We start from the raw sequence: 20,622 nt of genomic DNA on the forward strand, positions 1-20,622 counted from the left end.
CAACTTCGGTTGATCAATAGTTATCTTTAAATACGCACAAATGTTTATTTTACATTTATTTTGCATTTACTAGCATAATAGCTGCACTGTTTTTTTTAAATACCTACGACATCTCTTTGATTATTCACTCGATGTTTTTGAGTGACGCCATCGTCATTGTTACGTAACTGCAATGCGTATGTACATGTTTTCGCGCGGAAAAGGGCGAATATTTGGGTATTTGGATATTTTGGCCGTGCTCTGTGAAAAGGGGGTTTAATGCATGTGCGTAAAGTGCTGTCCCTGATTAGCCTGTGCAGTCCGTACAGGCTAATCAGGGACGACATTTTCCGCTGTTATGATATTTTCTGTTTAAAAAAAGTCTCTTCTTAGCAAAAATACAGTTTAGGCGGAAAGTGTCGTCCCTGATTAGCCTGTACATACACTTTACGCCAATGCCTTAAACCCCGTTTTCACAGAGCGCGGCTCATTTATATAAAGTTTGTTAGACACTCGAAATAATGTTCGGCTAGGCGTTGATTATTTGAGGTAATAATCGAAGTTGTGACGTTCCGAGGCTTGTTAATAAACCACTCGTGCTATATCCCTCGTAACCCACACGCATGGAATCTCCAAACCTTTCGTTATAACCGCAATTTTCAACAGTTAACCGGAAATAATTTATAAAATATATAAAAGGTGAATATTACCTTAAACAAGTTGGACAAATTACGTGCTTTAATGCATAATGCGGCACTGATAAATACAAGAACTGTTTCTACGCTATTTTAAAGAAACTTTTAAAAATAAACAAATAATACAATGACAGCGAAGTTTAATAAACAGTTATTATAGTAAGTATGTATTAATTTGCGAAACAGAACCCACAATGCGTTTATGAATAATGTTTTAGTCTAAATTACCATTCACCGACAGTCTCGAAATAGTTTAAACACAACTCCTAAGCGTAGTACCCTCATAAGCCTAGTTGTTTAGCAATGCTCGGTCTGTAACAACAGCGTATAGTTGGCAACCTCAGGACAGTGGTGAACATATTATGGAGCATCGAACAGCTTCCGGGTCGAACCTGAGCGTCTGCCGGGCAACGCTGAAGGAAGGTGCAGAAACAGTGCCCACCGATACCCGGACTGTCGCTCAGAACAGACGCTGCGACTTCACCCTGTTCTGGTGGCTCCACCGTCGTTGTCGTTGTTGTTGTTGTCGACCGTCGCTGTGGTCCGGTGATGAACTGTTGTTGAGAAGCCGGTCGCTGCCATTGCTGTTGCCGCTGCGCGTTAAGTCGACCCCCAACGGGCTCCACAACAACTCTTTCACCGGAATTTCCGCCGCTCTGACCACCCGCGGCGCCGTAATTATACCCGAAATACCCTTGCGTTGTCGCCGTCCCATACCACGGTCCGTCGGTAACCGCATACGTGGAGACGTCGTCGTCCATTTCCGGTGGTTCCGCTGTGGTGGTGGTTGGTCTCGCCATGGGTGTGGGGGTCTGGCCCCAGGCCGCCACTCTTTGCCCGGGAGGACGGGTCATCACAGGGGGATGCTGTACTGAATAGCCGGAGTGTCGTGATTTAATGCGCGTCGGGGGTAATTGGGCTGAAAGAAGAAAACGTGTGACCTTTTACGTATGCTTACAATCTGATAGTTACTCACCTTGACAAATCAACGTGACGTGTTGGATGTACGTCAATGACATATTTAACAGTATTTCTAAATATTAAGAGTAATAAATTCAAATGGCAATGCATATATGTCTTATTGAAATATTTAATTACATGTGTTCGGTATTATTGCAATATAATGTTAGTATACACTATTATTGAGTTTTTTGTTGTTTTCGCGACTAAAAATTTCATAGTTTGTTCCTTACACATTTGAACATGCATGTTACTCAACTCAATCCTACAATCAATTTCGATTGCGTTTAAAATATATTTTTTATAGGTACTTAAATATGTCCACTTAATGCATATAATTGTAATTCGACATGTCATTCATTTCTGACACCGTCGTTAATGGCAAAACAGTGCACCTTAATCATCGTCGCCCAGTTATAATGGATCATAGAAAGAAATGACAATTATGGCTAACAGTGCGTATGTTGAGGTGAATGTGTTTTTCTTGTAATATATGTTTGACTGACAAATCAAGCGTTTATCGATTACTCAGCAGACCTCTTAAAGACCAAAACGGTATTCGAGCTTGTTAACATCTTGTTATTGGTGACAAAAGTATAATTAATCTTGTTTGACCTTGTCGTGAGTAAGTGAGTTTAGGACAGAGATGCGTTTAAATGAGCCGCGCTCTGTGAAAAGGGGGTTTAATGCATGTGCGTTAAGTGTCGCCCAAGATAAGCCTGTGAATTCCGCACAGGCTAATCAGGGTCGACACTTTCCGCCTTAACTTGATTTTTGCTATCAAGAGCCTGTCTTTACTCAGCAAATATCATAAAAGAGGAAAGTGTCGTCCCTGATTAGCCTGTGCGGACTGCACAGGCAATTCTGGGACGACACTTTACGCGCATGCATTAACCCCCTTTTTGCACAGAGCACGGTCCAAATGCATTTACATTGCCATTGTTATAACTACATTGTATGTTTAAAAGCGTCTCACCATGATTACATCGTTAAATTGAACTTAGAAACGATTTTTAAAAGTATGTTGGCGGGCGCTCGGTAATCACACACATATAACCGTAATCATCACGAATTAGAGCGCCAACCTGCCATAAAATTGATATTTCTTCGGTATATCAATTTGGGAAGATTGTTTTTAATTGTTTTAAAATGTTGGCACAGAAAAAACGGAGAAACATTAACTGTGTGAAGTTCGGGGAAAGCCTTAACTAATCTTAGAGTCAGTATAAAGAAGTTCTTCAGCGAACTAGTTGTTATCGTACTTATCCTATTAATACTGGTTATCGAACTTGAACAAGAAACACAGTGTCACCAAGTTTGATTATGATATGATTTGATTAATATACAGTTAAAACTGTTTTAGTTAGATAGCGAACAAGCGTTACGTGGCAAGTATTGGGTTATTGATAGGACATAATTAAGAAACATTTACACAGATCTGGCTAATGTTTTACCTAATTTAATGCCCAAATATGATGTTTAAAACTATTTCAATTAGAAACGCACAAGGTTAAATGTGTCTTTTTCGTAATGCAAAGTTCAGAAGTGCTTCAAGCGATTTAGCTGGTTATCGAACTTGGCCGAGATATTATAACCACACACTTTTTTTACCGAGTTAGATTTTAATATTTTTGTATAATTCAAGGGTTATAATTCAGAGCAAAAACCGACCTTGACGCATACCTCGGTTTCCGGATCAATTCTTCATTACAAGTAATAAAGCATACATAACCTAAAATTACATTATGTTTCGACTTAAAATAAACATTCTTTGACAATAACACGATTCTTTTGTCCTGCTAGTATTTCAAAACGGTATAGAAAAAGTTAAAAAAAATATTTATTAGACCTAGTGTACAAAGTTGCCTAAAATCAAAATAACGTACTAATCTAAGGTTACAAGAACAAAATCGCTTTTGGTGAAGTATAAATTATATCCAATATCAACATGCACACAGTTTCATTAAGAAGATCTATAATAAAGAAATAATTTCCGCTTCATCAATGTTTTAGTTCAGTAAAATACGTTTTGCAGTTCGTTTTCTTTTGCAGTTGTGAGCAGTCCACACAGGCTAATCAGACAACCCTTGTCATCTTAAGTGAATTTTCTGAAAAGATGGGAATACCTTTAAGCGTAAAGTGTCGTCCCTGATAAGCTAATAAGGGACGACACTTTACGCACGTGCATTAAGCGCCCTTTGCGAAACCACGACAACGTGAAACATTAAAAAAAAAAAACGTTGGTCACGAGCCTATTTCTGTGTGTTCTAAATGAACACTTTTTTGAGCTCAAAATGGATGGCGAGGATTCGGGAAAAATAAACAAATGATCATCGCTTTGGGAGAAAAATTGTTTAATGCATGTATAAACAGTGTTGACAGAACCTCGTGATAGGCCGAACATAAAGACAAATACTTGCATCGATTGAATAAATTAGTGACAACTACATCCGCTATGTATATTTGATCACAGGTGGTTTCGTTCATTCCCAAGACATTAACATAGTTGCAAATGTGAAATTAACAAGTTCATGACAGGCATTAACGCCTTGGTATATTTAAGGGTTAGGACACATGCGTATGCGAAGCATGTAAGACGAGGCTTATTTCCAATGTCATGAAATATCGTGAAAAGGTCAAGATGAACGGCCTAGCTGTAAAGTGCAATTATAGGTATTCACGTTGTGATTTATATGAAATAATACATCAGACATTTCCCAAACAAACTTGTTATTAAAAGTACGAAGTTATTGCAAAGGTTTCGGCAAGTCATGTGGTGATTTATTTGAAATAATATATCAAACTTTTCCGGAACAAGCTTGTTAGTAAAAAACGTTGGTCACGAGCTTATTTCTGTGTGTTCTAAATAACGGAGAATTAAATGAGGTTAGTCCGTTATATGTGAATGACACCACACAACAAAGTCGACCGTTTGTTGGTCACCGATAAAAATGGACATAAACAACGGCTTATAATTGAGGAAATAAACGACTGGCCTTAATTGTTAATGATGTGCTAAAACCAATGATAAATTGTGTTGTGATTTCAAGATTTATTGTTACCAAGGGCACTGATTCATAAGCGGCCACATAACCCTTAAACTCATTTTTCTCTTTCAAAGTTTTTCGGTTTTTATATTGCACTTGTGCCTTGCTAATTTGTCATATCCCATCCGTTGACTATATTTCAACATTTGACTAATTTACCAGTCGAATTTGCTAAAAACTCACACTTAGGTGCGAGTCACGGGGATGACAACTTCTTACAGGAGTAATTTTGTAGTTGTTGTTGTTTTTCAAATAGATATTTTCCTTTTTTTTTTGGGGGGGGGGGGGGGCAAGAAGTTTTGCAATTTGTGATTAAGATGAAAAACAAACATTTATTTTAATTCGAAATTATGTGAAGAAAATATCAAGTTTGGGGCAAGTATAGAATAAGGACTATAGCACGGATTGGTACGGTACTTGTGTAACCTATTGCAATAAGGTGAAGTTGCAGTAAAAGTTATACAGGATTGTGTTCGTTATTTAACGCATCATCAAGGCTAGAGTACAAAGTTATCATGTTGATGTCAAAATATGTTAAAGCGTTTTCAGCGAGCATATCGAGACTTGCAGTAATGTCAATCTGAATGGTACGTTTTGTCAAATATTTGTGTGAAGCCCAGTTTTTGTCAAATATTGGATTAAACCGTTCAATGAAAATCGTGATATGCATGAACACTGAGTTAATTGTGCACTTTGTATTGGGATTGCCTTCACCGATCAGTTCTTATTCTAATATCATTATGTTTGAATACGCAAGCAAATAAAACTCTCTAAATGATGAAATTAGTATGTCCTCAATATGTTCATTGTTTAACGTCAGCCCATGTGCTCGTTATAAATAGCTAACACACTTGGGCCAGGGTGTTCTTACAACCACCAGGCCAGCTACAGGATGTACCATTTGGCGGACAGAGATAAACATGGAGCGATATTTCAGTGCAAACAATATATCAAATGACCCACCTAACATGACAAATTATTATCACGTGACACGTACTTGAAGGAAGTAACACCCAATGATGGACTGACGAATACAGATGAGGGTCGAGATTGATCAAACATGTGTGCACGTAGTCCATCGTATTATAGGGTTCCTGCAGCTGTAGACATGGCGTAGCGGATAGTGTGTCTTCCTAGCGAATGGGAGGTCGCGGGTTTGATCCCAAATATGGGAGCGTTTTTTGGATTGCCCCAAAATACACCAAATAAATGTTCTACCAAAACGTCCTCGAGAGCGTTTCTATAAGCCTTAGATTTTCGAGGCAATCTAGCTAAATAAATAGATTTAAAATAATTCGGTACCTTTATAAGCACGGTTCAATCATGTTTTGGATGTAATTTTTTTAATCCAAAATAAGTATTATATTTGTACAGCGTTTATGAAACGTATTTATCAGAGTATCCTTTGCGTTCGTTGTCAAAACCTGTGTCATTTTCGTATTTTTTGAAGACTCTGATAACGCTAAACATGTTTTAAAAGCTTCCACCTTAAAATTGCAACACTGCATGTTTACATAAGTGATATTCATGGTAAATGTATATGTAAAAGCACTTAACATATTATTATTAAAAGATAAGTCATATAAACTAAAATTATAATGATTGCGCATGCGTAACCTTTTTTCTACACCGTAGTAATACGCAGTATCATCATTAATAATCAATCATCATCATCATCAGAAGCAGCAGCAGCAGCAGCAGAAGAAGAAGTAGTAGTAGTGATGGTGGTGGTGGTGGTGGTGGTGGTAGAAATAGAAGTAGTTACAGTAGCAGTTGTAAAATCAGTAGCAGTAATAGTAGTAGTTGTAGCAGTAGTAGTAGTAGTAGTAGTAGTAGTAGTAGTAGTAGTAGTAGTAGTAGTAGTAGTAAGAGTAGTAGTAGTAGTAGTAGTAGTAGTAGTAGTAGTAGTAGTAGTAGTAGTAGTAGTAGTAGTAGTATGAGTAATAGTAGTAGTAGTTGTAGTAGTAGTAGTAGTAGTAGTAGTAGTAGTAGTAGTAGTAGTAGTAGTAGTAGTAGAAAGTAGTAGTAGTAGTAGTAGTAATAGTAGTAGTAGTTGTTGTAGCAGTAGTAGTAGTAGTAGTAGTAGTAGTAGTAGTAGTAGTAGAAGTGGTAGTAGTAGTAGTAGTAGTAGTAGTAAAAGTGGTAGTGGTAGTGTTTTGGTGGTGTTGGTGTTTGTGGTGGTGGTGGTGGTGGTGGTGGTGGTGATGGTGGTGGTGGTGTTGGTGCTGGTGTGGTGTGGTGGTGGTGGTGGCGGTGGTGGTGGTGGTAGTAGTAGTATAGTAGGAGTATAGTTAGTAGTAGTAGTAGTAGTAGAGAGTAGTAGTAGTAGTAGTAGTAGTATTAGTGGTAGTAGTAAGTAGTAGTAGTAGAAGTAGTGTGTTAGTAGTAGTAGTAGTAGTATTAGTAGTAGTAGAAGTGTAGTAGTAGTAGTAGTAGTAGTAGTAGTAGTAGTGTAAGTAGTGTAGTAGTGAGTAGTAGTAGTAGTAGTAACTAGTAGTAGTATAGCTAGTAGTAGTAGTAGTAGTAGTAGTAGTAGTAGTAGTAGTAGTAGTAGTGCTATTAGTAGTAGTAGTAGTCGTAGTAGAATCAGTAGAGAAGTAGAATTAGTTGTAGTTGTAGTAGTAGTAGTAGTAGAAGTAATAGTAGTAGTAGTAGAAGTAGTAGTAGTTAGTAGTTGTTGTAGAAGCACTAATAGTAGCAGTAATAGTGGTAGTCATCATTATTTAATATTTATTTAGTGAGCATATAATCCTCCTTCTAAACAAAAACATTAAATTGGTTTTTTGATATGACGTTGCCTAATGTCTTTAACTTTTCTGATCATTTAATAATCGATTACTTGCTCCTTCCTTTCAATCATTAACATTACATTTCCCCTTGAAGAGGACCTTACATAGTATCTGGCTTACATTTTTATCAATTGATCAAAATAATCTATTATTTAAGTTTCAAAATTTTAAAATCTAATACATCACGAAAATAAAGGAATATTAAATCTATGTTGTTTCCTTTAAAAAATAGTAATGCTACATATTATTTAAATGATGTCGATATGGGGGAGTGATGATGAAATTGCGGAGAAGGACAACGACAAAAAAGCTGACGATCATAAAAAAGTAAAATATACAAAAGGTAAAAACAGCTACATCAATTATAGTAATTATTATGCAATAACTTGACGTAACTCTACAAACTGGCGTCAATATTTGTTAATATTTATTATCATAATTGACGTTTTATACGATAATTATGAATAGCGACCGATCGGAATTCTCTACAAAATAATAAAATGCACAAAAACTTTATTTTCTAAGAAAAAAAAACACATCAGAATTCATAATGATAAATGTATTATGCGGTTGTTTGACATGAAACGGTAGAATAGCGTCAACATTACTTAACAATAATTGACAGTGTTGGTATTATATACGCAGTTTTTGCGTTTATGATTGGCAATTAATGTTTAATCGAACACTTGATGTCAATAACATATGGCCACATTAAGTCTGACGACTGGTCTACCTTGGGACACGTTTTTCTTCGAAATGTGATCAGGATGATCCTCGCTCTGGGAAAACGGGGCTTAATGCATCTGCGTAAAGTATCGTGTTAAATAGGCCTCTGCAATAAGCCCTGTATCAAAGACCGCGGAGTAGAATGATCGTAATAACTGGTTCGATGGCTTTACATTGTGGGCTAAGAACACTATTTGGGGCTCACCATTGATGGCGAGGATTCGGGAAAAATTAAACAAATGATCATCGCTTTGGGAAAACATTGTTTAATGCATGAGTGTAGGCCGTATATAAAGACAAATACATGTACTCGCATCGATGGAATGTATTAGTAACAACTACATCCGCTATGTATATGGACACAGGTGGTTTCGTTCATTCCCAAGACATTAACATAGTTGCAAATGTGAAATTAACAAGTACATGACAGGAATAAACGACTTGGTATATTTAAGGGTTAAGACACATGCGTATGCGAAGCATGTAAGACAAGGCTTATTTCCAATGTCATGAAATATCGTGAAAAGGTCACGCCAAACGGCCTAGCTGTAAAGTGCAATTATAGGTATTCACGTTGTGATTTATTTGAAATAATACATCAAACATTTCCCGAACAAACTTGTAAGTAAAAGTACGAAGTTATTGCAAAGGTTTCGGCAAGTGATGTGGTGATTTATTTGAAATAATATATCAAACTTTTCCGAAACAAGCTAGTTTAAACTTAGTAAAAGTACGAAGATATTACAAAGGTTTCGGCAACGTTCATCGTTCATGAATTCTGTAATTGCTTGCTATGAGTTTGTAACCTAATGTATTGGATGTAATTGCAATATAAAACTTAAGTCTGAACAAAGTGTATTTGACAACACTATTGATGATTCCTGATATAGATACCAATCTACTTGACATTGCACTGTTTCTTCCGATTAACTGGGGTGGGGGTGGGGGAAAAGCGGTCGCACAAGTAATGTATGTTTACTCGAAATGCTTACTGTTAACTATGGACGAGAGTCAAAAAGTGAGAAACTAAATAACATTTGAATATTTTCAATTTTAGTTCAAATTAATGCGCACTTCATATATATATATATACATGTATATACCAATGGAATTGTATTATATTAAACTCGGAACCATATTTATTAAATGTTACACGCGGTCGAAATATCCATATTGAATTACTACATGTAATATTTGAAGTACTCGCGAATACGATGTGTGGTAGGCCTTACTCATGAAAGTGCGGATAATAAATGCGTGCTCTTGGCAGTTAGCTCATTCGCCAGCAAAAAATACACAACAACAACAACAACATAAAACGTGCATATCTGACAGGTATTTAATTGCGTTAACTCGCCTGGACAACTTACAAAATGTTGAAACTTAAAGGGACTTTTTCACAGATTTTGGCAGATATTGAAGTTTGACATCAAATGCTTTATATTGATAAATGTTAACATTGGATCTAAAAGGCTCCAGTAAAAAACAAGAATAAAATTAAAGAAAGAAAAATAGTAACCCTCAACTGGGCTCGAACCACTGACCCCTGGAGTAACATATATCGCAAAGACCCCTCGGCCATCCGTGCTCATATATAATTGATGTATTTAATACTTTATATTAACAATACTCGTAATGTCACAAAATACAACGACAACTACCCAACTTCCTAAATTATTCAATCGTTACGCGTTGCAACTCTTCATAATGTTCAGGAGCCCGTCTTATCAACGATCGTACGCCAAAGATAATCGTAAGAAACGGCTAAGATCGTCGTACGATTTTCTTAAGATTTTACAGTGTCTTATGAAAATTCCCATCTTACCTAAATCTTACGATTTTGCCTAAAAAGTTACGACTACCTCTTGGCACTCGCAAATATTGCGATATTCGTAAATATGGCGGAATTTGTTGCGTTGTTTGATGTAAACGAGCAAAACAGACGCAGACAAAGGGTTTTCCGTGAACGTGTGAATATTTTGGATGAATTAAGAGACGAAGAAATCATCGCACGATACAGACTGAGCAGAGAAGCGATTACGTACCTGAATGAAACATTGAGGGTAGATTTAGAACCGAAGACAAAAAGATCAAACTCACTCTCATCTCTTACTCAGGTACAGACTAAATTATTTTACGGGTGCATGTAAAGAAATGTTCACTGCATTGTAACCAATTGAACTGTTGGGAATCGTCTTTGATAAACATGCGTTTTGTAGATATGGATCAATTTGTGTTTGTAAACAAAATAAAGTTTAGCTAAAGAAACTTCAGCGTACAGTTTACATAGTATTGACAGGCCTGTATAAAGTCGCGCCAGTCAAAAATCATAAAAAGCGACATTTAAAGTTATGGTAGCCAGAACTAAATAAAGTTATGTTAAGTATCATCAAACGATCCGGCAAAAATGTTCATTATCTAGCGCCAAGTAACAAAAATGCTCTTTATGTGTTGCATCTCATACAGGTACTGTTGTGGGTTATGCATATATATTATGTCTATAAACGGCATAAAGACATGAACTATTTAACTGTGTTATTCGGACGGTGTCAAACTCGGATTCTAGCGATACTATTTGAATATTTCTTGGCAAAGGTGAACGCATCATCATATATTCCAACCATTTCATACTTTTCATTTGATTTTACTGCGGTATCAATGTATTCTTATAATACGATATTGAAATCGTAAGCAATTCACTCTACATTTTGCCTAAATGATTGATTATACAATATGCTCATGAGGTAAAATGTATTTGTGAGTTGTTACTATCAACAAAACAATGGAGCTGTGGACACTCAGATAAATTGAATAATGTGTAGCTCAGGAAATAACGTAAACAGGTAAGTACATTAAACAAATTATGAATGTTACATGTAAATGATATACATATGGTAAACTATTGAACAACAACAATGTGCGGGGCACATCAATATACTAAAACGTACCTGGAAGTTCTAATGCTAAATTGGTAGCTGTCGTCTATTTTTTTAATTTAATTATATTCACATTTTGTGTTAAATGGCCTTTATATTATCAGAACTCGTACTCAAACAATCATGTTTATACATTTTTTAAATATATATGTTTGTTTAACATAAACAGTATCATTTTACAGTAATCATTTGAGTGTTTGAGGACATCCGATTAAGGGCGGGAATACAACTTGGATACAGTGAGTCTAATACCAACCGTGTACGTTTAAGTATATTGACCATACCCGGGGTACATGTAAACATACTATAAGAGTACACGGGGTACATGTAAGTAGTACCCGAGCCAACAATGACCAATCATGCCTAAGTGACTTGTTTCTTTTTTTAGGTTCTAATCGGGCTTCGGTTCTTGAGCAAGGGTGATTTTTTTTCTGAGGTTGCAGATATTCATGGTGTCAGTAAGCCTACAGCAGCTCGATGCTTCCATGTTTTCATTGATAGCCTGAATCGTCGTCTACATAATATCAGGTGATTAGGCGTCAAAAAAGTATTTTGTTTTCCAATATCGCCAATTATGAAAATGACTGGCCAGTAATTCATGTAAGCTAATCATACAACTTAAAGATATTAAAGTTTAAGAAAGAGTTATATATTCACTTTAATATAAGTACGCTTATATATACATAAATGTATATAAATATATATAAAGAAACACACTATGTTGATCAGCTGAATCATTTCAGATTCCCAACTGAAAATGGCGCTATGGCACTCTCAAAACAAGACTTCTACAGGCGGTGTAGGATTCCAAACGTTCTCGGTGCTGTGGATGGGACTTTGGTTCCAATTCTAGGCCCTTCCGAAAATGAAGAGGCATATATTTGTAGAAAGGGGTTTCACGCCATCAATGTGCAAGCTGTTTGTGATTCTCGAATGAAGTATGATTTCTTTTTTTCACTATAATCATATACTTATATTTTACTATTTTTTAAGCAATTGAGACATATTTTTTGTTATGAACTTTAAATAATTATCGTTTTGATGATTGTGCTGTTGAGAAAATCAAATGCATGGTTAACCTTTGATGATCATTGTTAGTCCTTCTTGCACCGTGTTGTCACCATGTGAACACTGAAAATTAATCTTTCCTTGCAACTTTTAAAAACTAATTGCAAAAGATTTAAGCAATTTGTACATTTTTATGTTTTAATTCTATATAATGTTCGTTATTTTGTTATAGGCTATAAGTCACATTTGTACATGGATTGAAAATATGTTAGTATTATTGATTACAGTTTCATAGATGTAGTTGCAAAGTGGCCAGGTTCGCAGCATGATGCTTCCATTTTCAACACCTGTGGTCTAAAGGTATAAACTCTAAAAACACAAATTCAATTGTTCATTTTGTCTCTGTATGTTAATTCATTTGTTATCTCCACGCTTTTAGGAGAAAAAGTGGGGATTATGCGGTGATATCCGTCTGTCTGTCTGTCCCTACGTCAGTCCTGGCCGCTATCTCCTCCTACACTATTAGAACAAGAACCTTGAAACTTGCACACATGGTCCCTATGAGCATATGTGCGGCGGTGACAGTGATGTTATTATGATCTTACCCCTGGGTCAAAAGTTATGGGGGTTGGGATGGGACCGCGTCAGAGATTTTCCTGCATCCGAGTTTCAAAAAAGGCTCATAACTACTGTGTCCCTTCAGATATTTATTCTGAAGATCATTTCATTTAACATTGTAAGCCAAATTTAAAATAAATTACATTAACAAAGGAACAATAATAAACACTAATGCATATTAATACTAACTGTCAGTTAATGTATTTACAACAGGTTACATTTATAGTGTATATTGATGAACAGACAAAGGTGAATTTAAATGCCCCTTCCACATTCTTCGAATTGCAGGGCATAAAAAAAGGAAGTTTTATTTCAGACTTCAGTTTATAAGAATATATGCTTTAACCATAAAATAAATTGTACTGAAATAATTGTTTTTTCATCTTGCACTCTTTGTACCATACTTATGGTTCTTCAAAATCCTATCTACATGTATTCAGCAACACTAAGGTTGCATTTGATATATACAAAATTATATATTTTCTTTGCTGTCCATGGATTTATTATACCCCCACAAACGAAGGTAAGGGGGGTGTATAGGAGTAAACTTGTCTGCCGGTCGGTAGGTCCGTATTAAGTGTCCTCTCTCTAATTCAAGTCACAGGGTCACTTAGTGCGTTTTAAACATTAAACACCAGTGTCCGTTGTTTTTTGTGAAGAAAACATGCGAAATATTTTGTGTCATTGCATAATGTGGGGGTATTCGTCATGTTTGTGACAAAGCTCTAGTTATTTTTTGTTGCAATTCACACTTTGAAATGCATACATACACACAATAAATTAAGCCAATTAACCTACCAAAGTGATTTTTTATGCATTTAGGAACACCTGGAAAGAACACATGCAGGAATTTTGCTTGGGGATAGCGGATATGGCCTGAGAAGATATCTTCTAACACCTAAACAAAATCCCATGACAGAGTCTGAAAGGCGTTACAATAATTACCATGCCAGGGGAAGAGTGGTTATTGAAAGAGCGTTTGGTGTGCTGAAATCTAGATTTCGGTAGGTGCATGCATTTATATTAAAATTTACAATTAAAGAAAACCTGCAAAACTTATGTGAATGATCATTATCTTTATTAATAATATATTTAAATAACGTTAGCAAAATTTAACATCATTATCTATGAAAATAACATAAGTTACCTGGTAGTCATTTGTGGTTGACAGTCCCTTTAAGTTTTTACCATGTTTCATAATTAACTAAGAAACTCATTTTTATGTAAGCATAACTTGTTTCAACAGATGCCTACACAAATCTGGTGGTGTACTTCCATTCAACCCTACAAAAAGTTCTCATGTTGTTGTGGCCTGTATGAAGCTGCATAATCTGTGCATAACGTTCAACGTGAAGGAACCACAAGATGCAGTCCATGTGAATGAGCTGGCAAATGAGGATGTCTTAAATGAGCATGATGACAATGCGCATTCATTTAGACAGGCAATCATTAACATGTTTTGAATGACTGGTTATAAGCACGTTGTAATTTTGTATAGCTGTAGTTAAACAATTCAATTCAAATTGATATGAACTGTTTTGTTTACATAAAAGTTTACTGTATTTATGCCCCCCTTCGAAGAAGAGGGGGTATATTGTTTTACACATGTCGGTCGGTCCGTCCACCAGATGGTTTCCAGATGATAACTCAAGAACGCTTAGGTCTAGGATCATGGAACTTCATAGGTACATTACTCATGCCTGGCAGATGACCCGTATTGATTTTTAGGTCACTAGGTCAAAGGTTACAGTGACTCGAAATAGCAAAATGGTTTCTGGATGATAACTATAGAATGCTAACGCCTAGGATCATGAAACTTCATAGGAACATAGAATATGATTGGGCAGATGACCCCTATTGAGTGTCAGGTCACTAGGTCAAAGGTCAAGGTCACAGTGACTCAAAACAGTAAAATGGTTTCCGGATGATAACTCATTAATGCTTACGGCTAGGATCATGAAACTTCATAGGTACATTGATCATGACTGGCAGATGACCCCTATTGATTTTCAGGTCACTAGTTCAAGTTCACAGCGACTTGAAAGAGTATAATGCTTTTCTGATCATAACTCAACAATAATTAGGTCTAGGATCAAGAATATTCATAGGTGAATTGATCATGACTGGCAGATGACCCCTATTGATTTTCAGGTCACTAGGTTAAACAAATTATTCAAACAATGGCTGCCACTACAACTGACAGCCCATATGGGGGGCATGCATGATTTACAAACAGCCATTGTTATAGTTACACATTTTTCAAATGACCTTTCAAAATATGACATTTAGTTATTAACTTATAATGAGTGATCTTGTGATAAAAAAAGAGTTGCCATTTTTTTATTTAAATGTATTATGCCAGCAAATATATAACTTTAAACCATAATTATGTATGTGTTTGTTTTTCTACTAACAACAACTCATTATTAATGAAAATTATTTTGTATCAAACCTGTGCACATTGTGCCACAAGGCCTAGAGCTTAACTATTTGGCATATAACATTGTGTATATGCACTTGGGCACTTGCAACAGCTAAGAGGCATCTGTTGTAACAATCTTTTAGGAAGCTTTAATTTATAATAAAATATCAGTTAAAAAAACTTGACATAACATTGTTGCTGATCATGGCATCAGTCAGCTTGTTAACAGATGCTGTTAGCTGTTGCAAGTGCGCAGTCTGTTCACGATGTGCACAGATCAGTTCTTTGAGTAGGAAAACTTTTTCTTCTTCAAGTTTGACGATCATGTCCCGTTGACTGCTTGCTGATACATCTGTAAAGTCAACAATTCCATTACAAGATAGTCAATGATGGCCCTATGAAGGTCACCTGAAAATTGTTTTATTTCTACAGACAGAAACTTTTTTGTAATCAACAGCAGAATCATTGAAACATGTTAAATGCTACTGGAAACTGTCATGCCTATAAAATGATAAAGGCACACAACAAGAGTATGCTAAAAATACACATAAACACTGCACAAAACCCATATATTTCTTTTAAATAAATTAAATTGACGAAGTCATCTACATGACTCCGTGTAGGAATCACTGAAGTACATGTAAGATAACAAACATGTTCAATTTAATGATAAAAAACAAGTCTGACAGAATGTTGGACGGACAATCAAGTCGAAACAAAATATATCCATTTTTTTAGGCTGAATTATAAAATCCATTTTGATTTGTTGCATAAAATGTGGTTATCAATTCCTAAAAAACATCTTTTATCTAGAACTGTATTTCAAATGTAAAATATTACATTAATTACTATTTACCTTCCATTTTCTGTCTTTTCTTTATTTTTTCAGACACTGATGCTTTTCTTTCTGTTTCTACAAATTAATTAAATGTTTTTATTAAAAACATGTACATAAACATAACTGATTTGTTCGAATTGTCAAGTTAGAAGGCAAACAGTTGTTAATCATTAACATGTTAAAGTACTACATGATTAATTTTGCAATTATATATACCATACATTCTCTTGCAATTCTATTACATGCTAATACTTGAAAACAAAATTTACCTGGCTCATTGGATACTTCTCTTGCTGGGCATGATGCCCCTTGGACTGGTTCTGGAAATAAAATTGAAATTGCAAATTGTTTAATGCACAGGCAAGTTAATCAAGTTTATGGTTTAAAATTTGCATTATATATATTTTTTATTTTCATAAATATTTTTGGCTCTCATTGGGGGAAATGTAAGTGGAAAAAAATATAAAACAAGAATTTTTGACTATAAGGTAGAGATCATCAATATTAATATCATAAGTATGAATCAATTTTTTTTACATATGTTCATTAATGACAACTGAATAAACAATGTACTTTCAGTTTCAGTGTTGCATACATATACCCGTTATAAAACTTCAAAAAGTGTTATTGATATTCTGTACCATTATTATTATTTTTCATTGTATCTTGTTTAAATAAGAAACATACCACTAATACTGTTAGATATTGATGGAACATCTCCTTCTTGAGCATCTACAACAAACAGTTCAATTAAAATGCATATGAACAATTGTATGAAAATACCATTACATAATAGAAATATTAAACCATAAATTAATCAATAATATGCATATTCTAAGTGGAGAAAGGGCCATAATTCTTACAAAATACTTGATACAATTGTCTGCTCTTGTTTATAGGTTTGGGTCAGGTTAATAAAGAAGTATGCAAAATATAAAAGCCATATGTCAAGGGACATAAGAAATATTTGAGGTGGTATAACGCAAACTTTAACATGGATTTATCAATAATATGCATATTCTAATTGAAAAAGGGACATTTGTCTTACAAAATACTTGATACAATTGTCTGCTCTTGCTTATTGGTTGAGGTCATGTTGGTAAAGAAGTATGCAAAATATTAAAGCCATATATCATGTGACATAGGAAATATTTTAGTTGGTACGCAAACTTAAACATTCAAACGCTCACGGGAACGCCGAACCCGGGGTGAGTAGGATAGCTCCACTATATATATTTCATATATAATAGTCTAGCTAAAAATGAAACATTTATCGCCAGTTTGAGACACAATATGATATACAATTCTTGAACTAATACAATAATCCAAAACATAATTTACAATTGCAATTAAATTTGTGTACAATAGACCCTATATCATAGGCAAAGTACTCAAGATTCATATATTATTAAGAAATTTGCTAAGTATAGTAAATAGCATATTTACCAGCAAATATATCAATAGCATTCACTATTCCATCTATTGAACACTTCGGGATAACTGTTACAACCTAAAATTATAATTATAAATCAATAACTTAATTTCTAATTTTCTTTTGATATAGAGTGTTAGATTCAACGGATACATTAAAGTATTAAATGTATAAAAATATGTCATATGACAAAAATTCAATTTAAAGAAATGTTAACTGAAGTATTTAAGTAATGGTAACACAATGTCAATGGAATGATTAAAAAAGGTTTTAAATAGAAATTCTTATTAAATAATCACTTCAGCTAACATAATAAATGTTATCATTTCGATAGAAAAAAACTATATAATGTTTAATGTCATCATTCCTGAAATAATTAAGAAAGAAAGAACATGCATAAATACCTTCTCTTCCAGGTTTGTCAGACCACCTGGATAGGGCCCACCGCCTGTTCTGCCCAGCTCTTTTTTCATAGATTGTGCCTTCTTCTTTGCACTAGACTGAAATAACAAAATAATTATCAGAGTGATGTTCTAACTGAAAAAAATAATGACCCCATGTTACATCACATTCATTATATATTGAACCAATATGAATTATTATGGGTCATTTATATACCATAAACTATTGTTTTATTAAATAAAGAATCTTTTGAATTAAAGCCTAAGGGTTAATCAATGACATTGCCAATAATAATTCTATACTATGTATTGCAAAAGTAACATCTCAGAAATTCTTTTTTTAAACATTCTAGGTTTTTAAGATTACATAACATTGTTTTTGCATGTTGTAACTCTAGGAGTATGACAATTTTTAGCAAATTCACCAAAAAACTTATATCTTGTATTGTGTTTGTCCATTTGTTCTTGCCAGTAAAAAATGACTAAAAAATGTGTGTTTGTGTATATATATTATATATATATAAATATGCAACATATTTTATTGAAATTAAGCATGAAGTAAAAACTAAGATGTATACCTTTGTGTCAATCCATTTCTTTTTCACTTCATCAGCAGTGCGCTGACACATTGATATGCTGTTAATCCTATCAAAAGAGCAAACAAAGAAAATAAAAACACAGGAATTACACATTTGATACTTTTTCATAAAATTTAAGTGACAAAATTCAACAAACATAATAAAAATTTTGGTATCTGACAAAAAGTTAAATGAAAAATATCATACAAGATGATATATGATGCATCATAAACTATCTTTTCAAATTAGTAAAACCTACCACATAATTCACTGATAATTAATCCACTATTTTCACACAATGACCTAGAATTTATTCTAGGTCTTTGATTCACAGATACAAATCATTGAAGCGCCTTTGTCATTCGTTCATCATGTACAACTACAGTAAATTATCGAGCCTGATGAAGCATTTTATCGCATAGTGAGGAGGAAACTAATCACAAGATATATCTAATATAAAATGTTTACCATTTGATTAGAATTATCATTCCTTATAATTCTAAAAAAAATAATAATAGCCATATGTGGGCTTGACACTAAATTCTACAGTTTGGTCTCCAGAGGGAACCCTGCCTATTAAAATTGGAGCAAAATCCTGGGAAAAACTGGTGTCCCTCACCAAAATTTGGGGGTCTCGGTTTCCCCGGACACTGTTTGTGTCGATGCCTGCAAGTAACTTTAGGCTAGCAAGTAACCTGTAAATGTAATATTGACTATGGTCCCTTTTTAAATGGTAATGAGACTATAAACGATGAAACCACTATCAATTGCAAAACACGTTTTGTTTTTAAATTGTAATAGGAATTATGTGATTAAAAAGGAATTGGAGTGTTCATGACAGTATTCAAATCGTATCTATACGATACCTTTCTGCTGTCTTTTCCCAGAAAATGGCTTTATCTTTTGCCGATATTTCGTTGCTAAATTTTAGGTTGATCTTCCGGCCAGTTTCGCTGGTGCACTGTTCTATTAAAATCTCTCTTTCTTCTTCTGTCCAGTTGATTTTCCTTTTCTTTTCTGCCATTGTCAACTATGTTCGTCTGGTTGTTATGACAGTTACTCGCGTAATACCTTCATCGTGAAGAGTTAAGCGATGACTTAGTGCGCATGCGTTATTTCCTTACGATTCGTAACTTGTCAAGTTCGTACGACGTGTTTGATAATACAGTCGTACGGTAAATCTTAAGGTGGTCGTACGCTCTTTTGTTTCGCTGCGATTTTATAAATCGTACGATCGATGATAAGACGGGCTCCAGGTTTTTAAATCGTCAAAAGTGGAATATCATAGAAATTTAAGAGCATAGTTAATTTTCAGTCTTACTGTTTCCTCACAAATAGCATTTTCAGTCTTACTGTTTCCTCACAAATAGCATAACTACATCGAAAATTTGCGAATCTTAAACATTTTTATTCAATTTTGTCAATTTATCAAAACGTGAAAAGGCCCCTTTAAAGAAGCCAAGGTACGGTAAGTAATAAAGCTAAATTAGTTTGACGTAGAGCGTGAATTGAAATGGTTCAACCTGGTCGCTTTTTATTATTTACCTATCGAAGTATAACCTCAGAAATATCCACGAAAACAATTATAATTTAACATCTAGAGACACCAGAATATAGCACGCAACCTGTAACACTTTAAAACAATACATTCGCACTCTAAATAATTTCGTTTGGTGGAAAATGTAGGGAAATTGTACGTTTTGTAATGGACTTATTATACATGTACGCTTATGAACTTGGTGAAATGTTCCTTTGAACAGATTTTTATCAATTTCAAACTTATTTGAATCTATTTACTAAGACAACGTAACACGTCGAATAATCTAGATTAATTATTTTATGAAGAAAAACACGCTGTAAGATTTTGATTTATATCATTATGAGAGTATGACAATAATCCATATTTAACTATTTAAAATAATTTTAAATGATTGTTATTTTGCTTTTTTAAAATGATGCATTCATTCTTTTTGAATATATGACACAAAATTAATCACATAGTTTTTATATGTTTTCGCATTAGTGTTTTGATTTGGTTGTCGTCAGACTAAATGTTGGTTGATATATATCAGAACAAAATGTAGTGAAAAACGATAAATCGCAAAAATGGCTTTCGAAGGTTAAAATTAATTAAGTTGCTACAATAACGAACGTTTATACGATAATTTTATTATAGCTGCAGTTTCCTGCTAT

General features: G+C 34.4%; 3 protein-coding genes across 7 annotated transcripts in view; 1 reads left to right on the forward strand and 2 right to left on the reverse strand.

Moving 5' to 3' along the window:
* Positions 1 to 699: 699 nt before the first annotated feature.
* Positions 700 to 20,622, reverse strand: part of LOC127847276 (uncharacterized) — a 139,034-nt gene continuing 119,111 nt past the window's right edge. For both annotated transcript variants that reach the window (XM_052379083.1, XM_052379082.1), the window contains one exon: positions 700 to 1,593. In XM_052379083.1, the coding sequence (XP_052235043.1) occupies positions 956 to 1,528 (573 nt within the window). In that variant the 5' untranslated portion in view covers positions 1,529 to 1,593 and the 3' untranslated portion in view covers positions 700 to 955. The remainder of the gene's footprint in view (positions 1,594 to 20,622) is intronic.
* On the forward strand, positions 9,908 to 14,467 carry LOC127847272 (putative nuclease HARBI1). Of its 3 annotated transcripts, none has more exons than XM_052379076.1 (6): positions 9,908 to 10,313; positions 11,521 to 11,660; positions 11,876 to 12,070; positions 12,428 to 12,500; positions 13,581 to 13,762; positions 14,005 to 14,467. In XM_052379076.1, the coding sequence occupies exons 1-6, from the start codon at positions 10,095 to 10,097 to the stop codon at positions 14,219 to 14,221; spliced, it is 1,026 nt and encodes a 341-aa protein (XP_052235036.1). In that variant the 5' UTR covers positions 9,908 to 10,094; the 3' UTR covers positions 14,222 to 14,467. The 3 variants fall into 3 exon arrangements, with proteins under 3 accessions (XP_052235036.1, XP_052235035.1, XP_052235037.1); XM_052379075.1 differs by having other exon boundaries at positions 10,180 to 10,791; XM_052379077.1 differs by having other exon boundaries at positions 10,180 to 10,662.
* On the reverse strand, positions 14,504 to 19,684 carry LOC127847275 (nuclear apoptosis-inducing factor 1-like). Of its 2 annotated transcripts, none has more exons than XM_052379080.1 (8): positions 19,296 to 19,684; positions 18,430 to 18,496; positions 17,855 to 17,950; positions 17,465 to 17,528; positions 16,706 to 16,750; positions 16,288 to 16,338; positions 16,037 to 16,093; positions 14,504 to 15,532 (listed from the first exon to the last, which is right to left on the reverse strand). In XM_052379080.1, exons 1-8 carry the CDS (start codon positions 19,451 to 19,453, stop codon positions 15,348 to 15,350), a joined length of 723 nt encoding a protein of 240 aa, XP_052235040.1. In that variant the 5' UTR covers positions 19,454 to 19,684; the 3' UTR covers positions 14,504 to 15,347. The 2 variants fall into 2 exon arrangements, with proteins under 2 accessions (XP_052235040.1, XP_052235041.1); XM_052379081.1 differs by lacking the exon at positions 19,296 to 19,684 and adding an exon at positions 18,689 to 18,791.

This window comes from Dreissena polymorpha, chromosome 10 (genome assembly GCF_020536995.1).
Source record: "Dreissena polymorpha isolate Duluth1 chromosome 10, UMN_Dpol_1.0, whole genome shotgun sequence".
Classification (NCBI taxonomy): Eukaryota; Metazoa; Mollusca; class Bivalvia; order Myida; family Dreissenidae; genus Dreissena; species Dreissena polymorpha.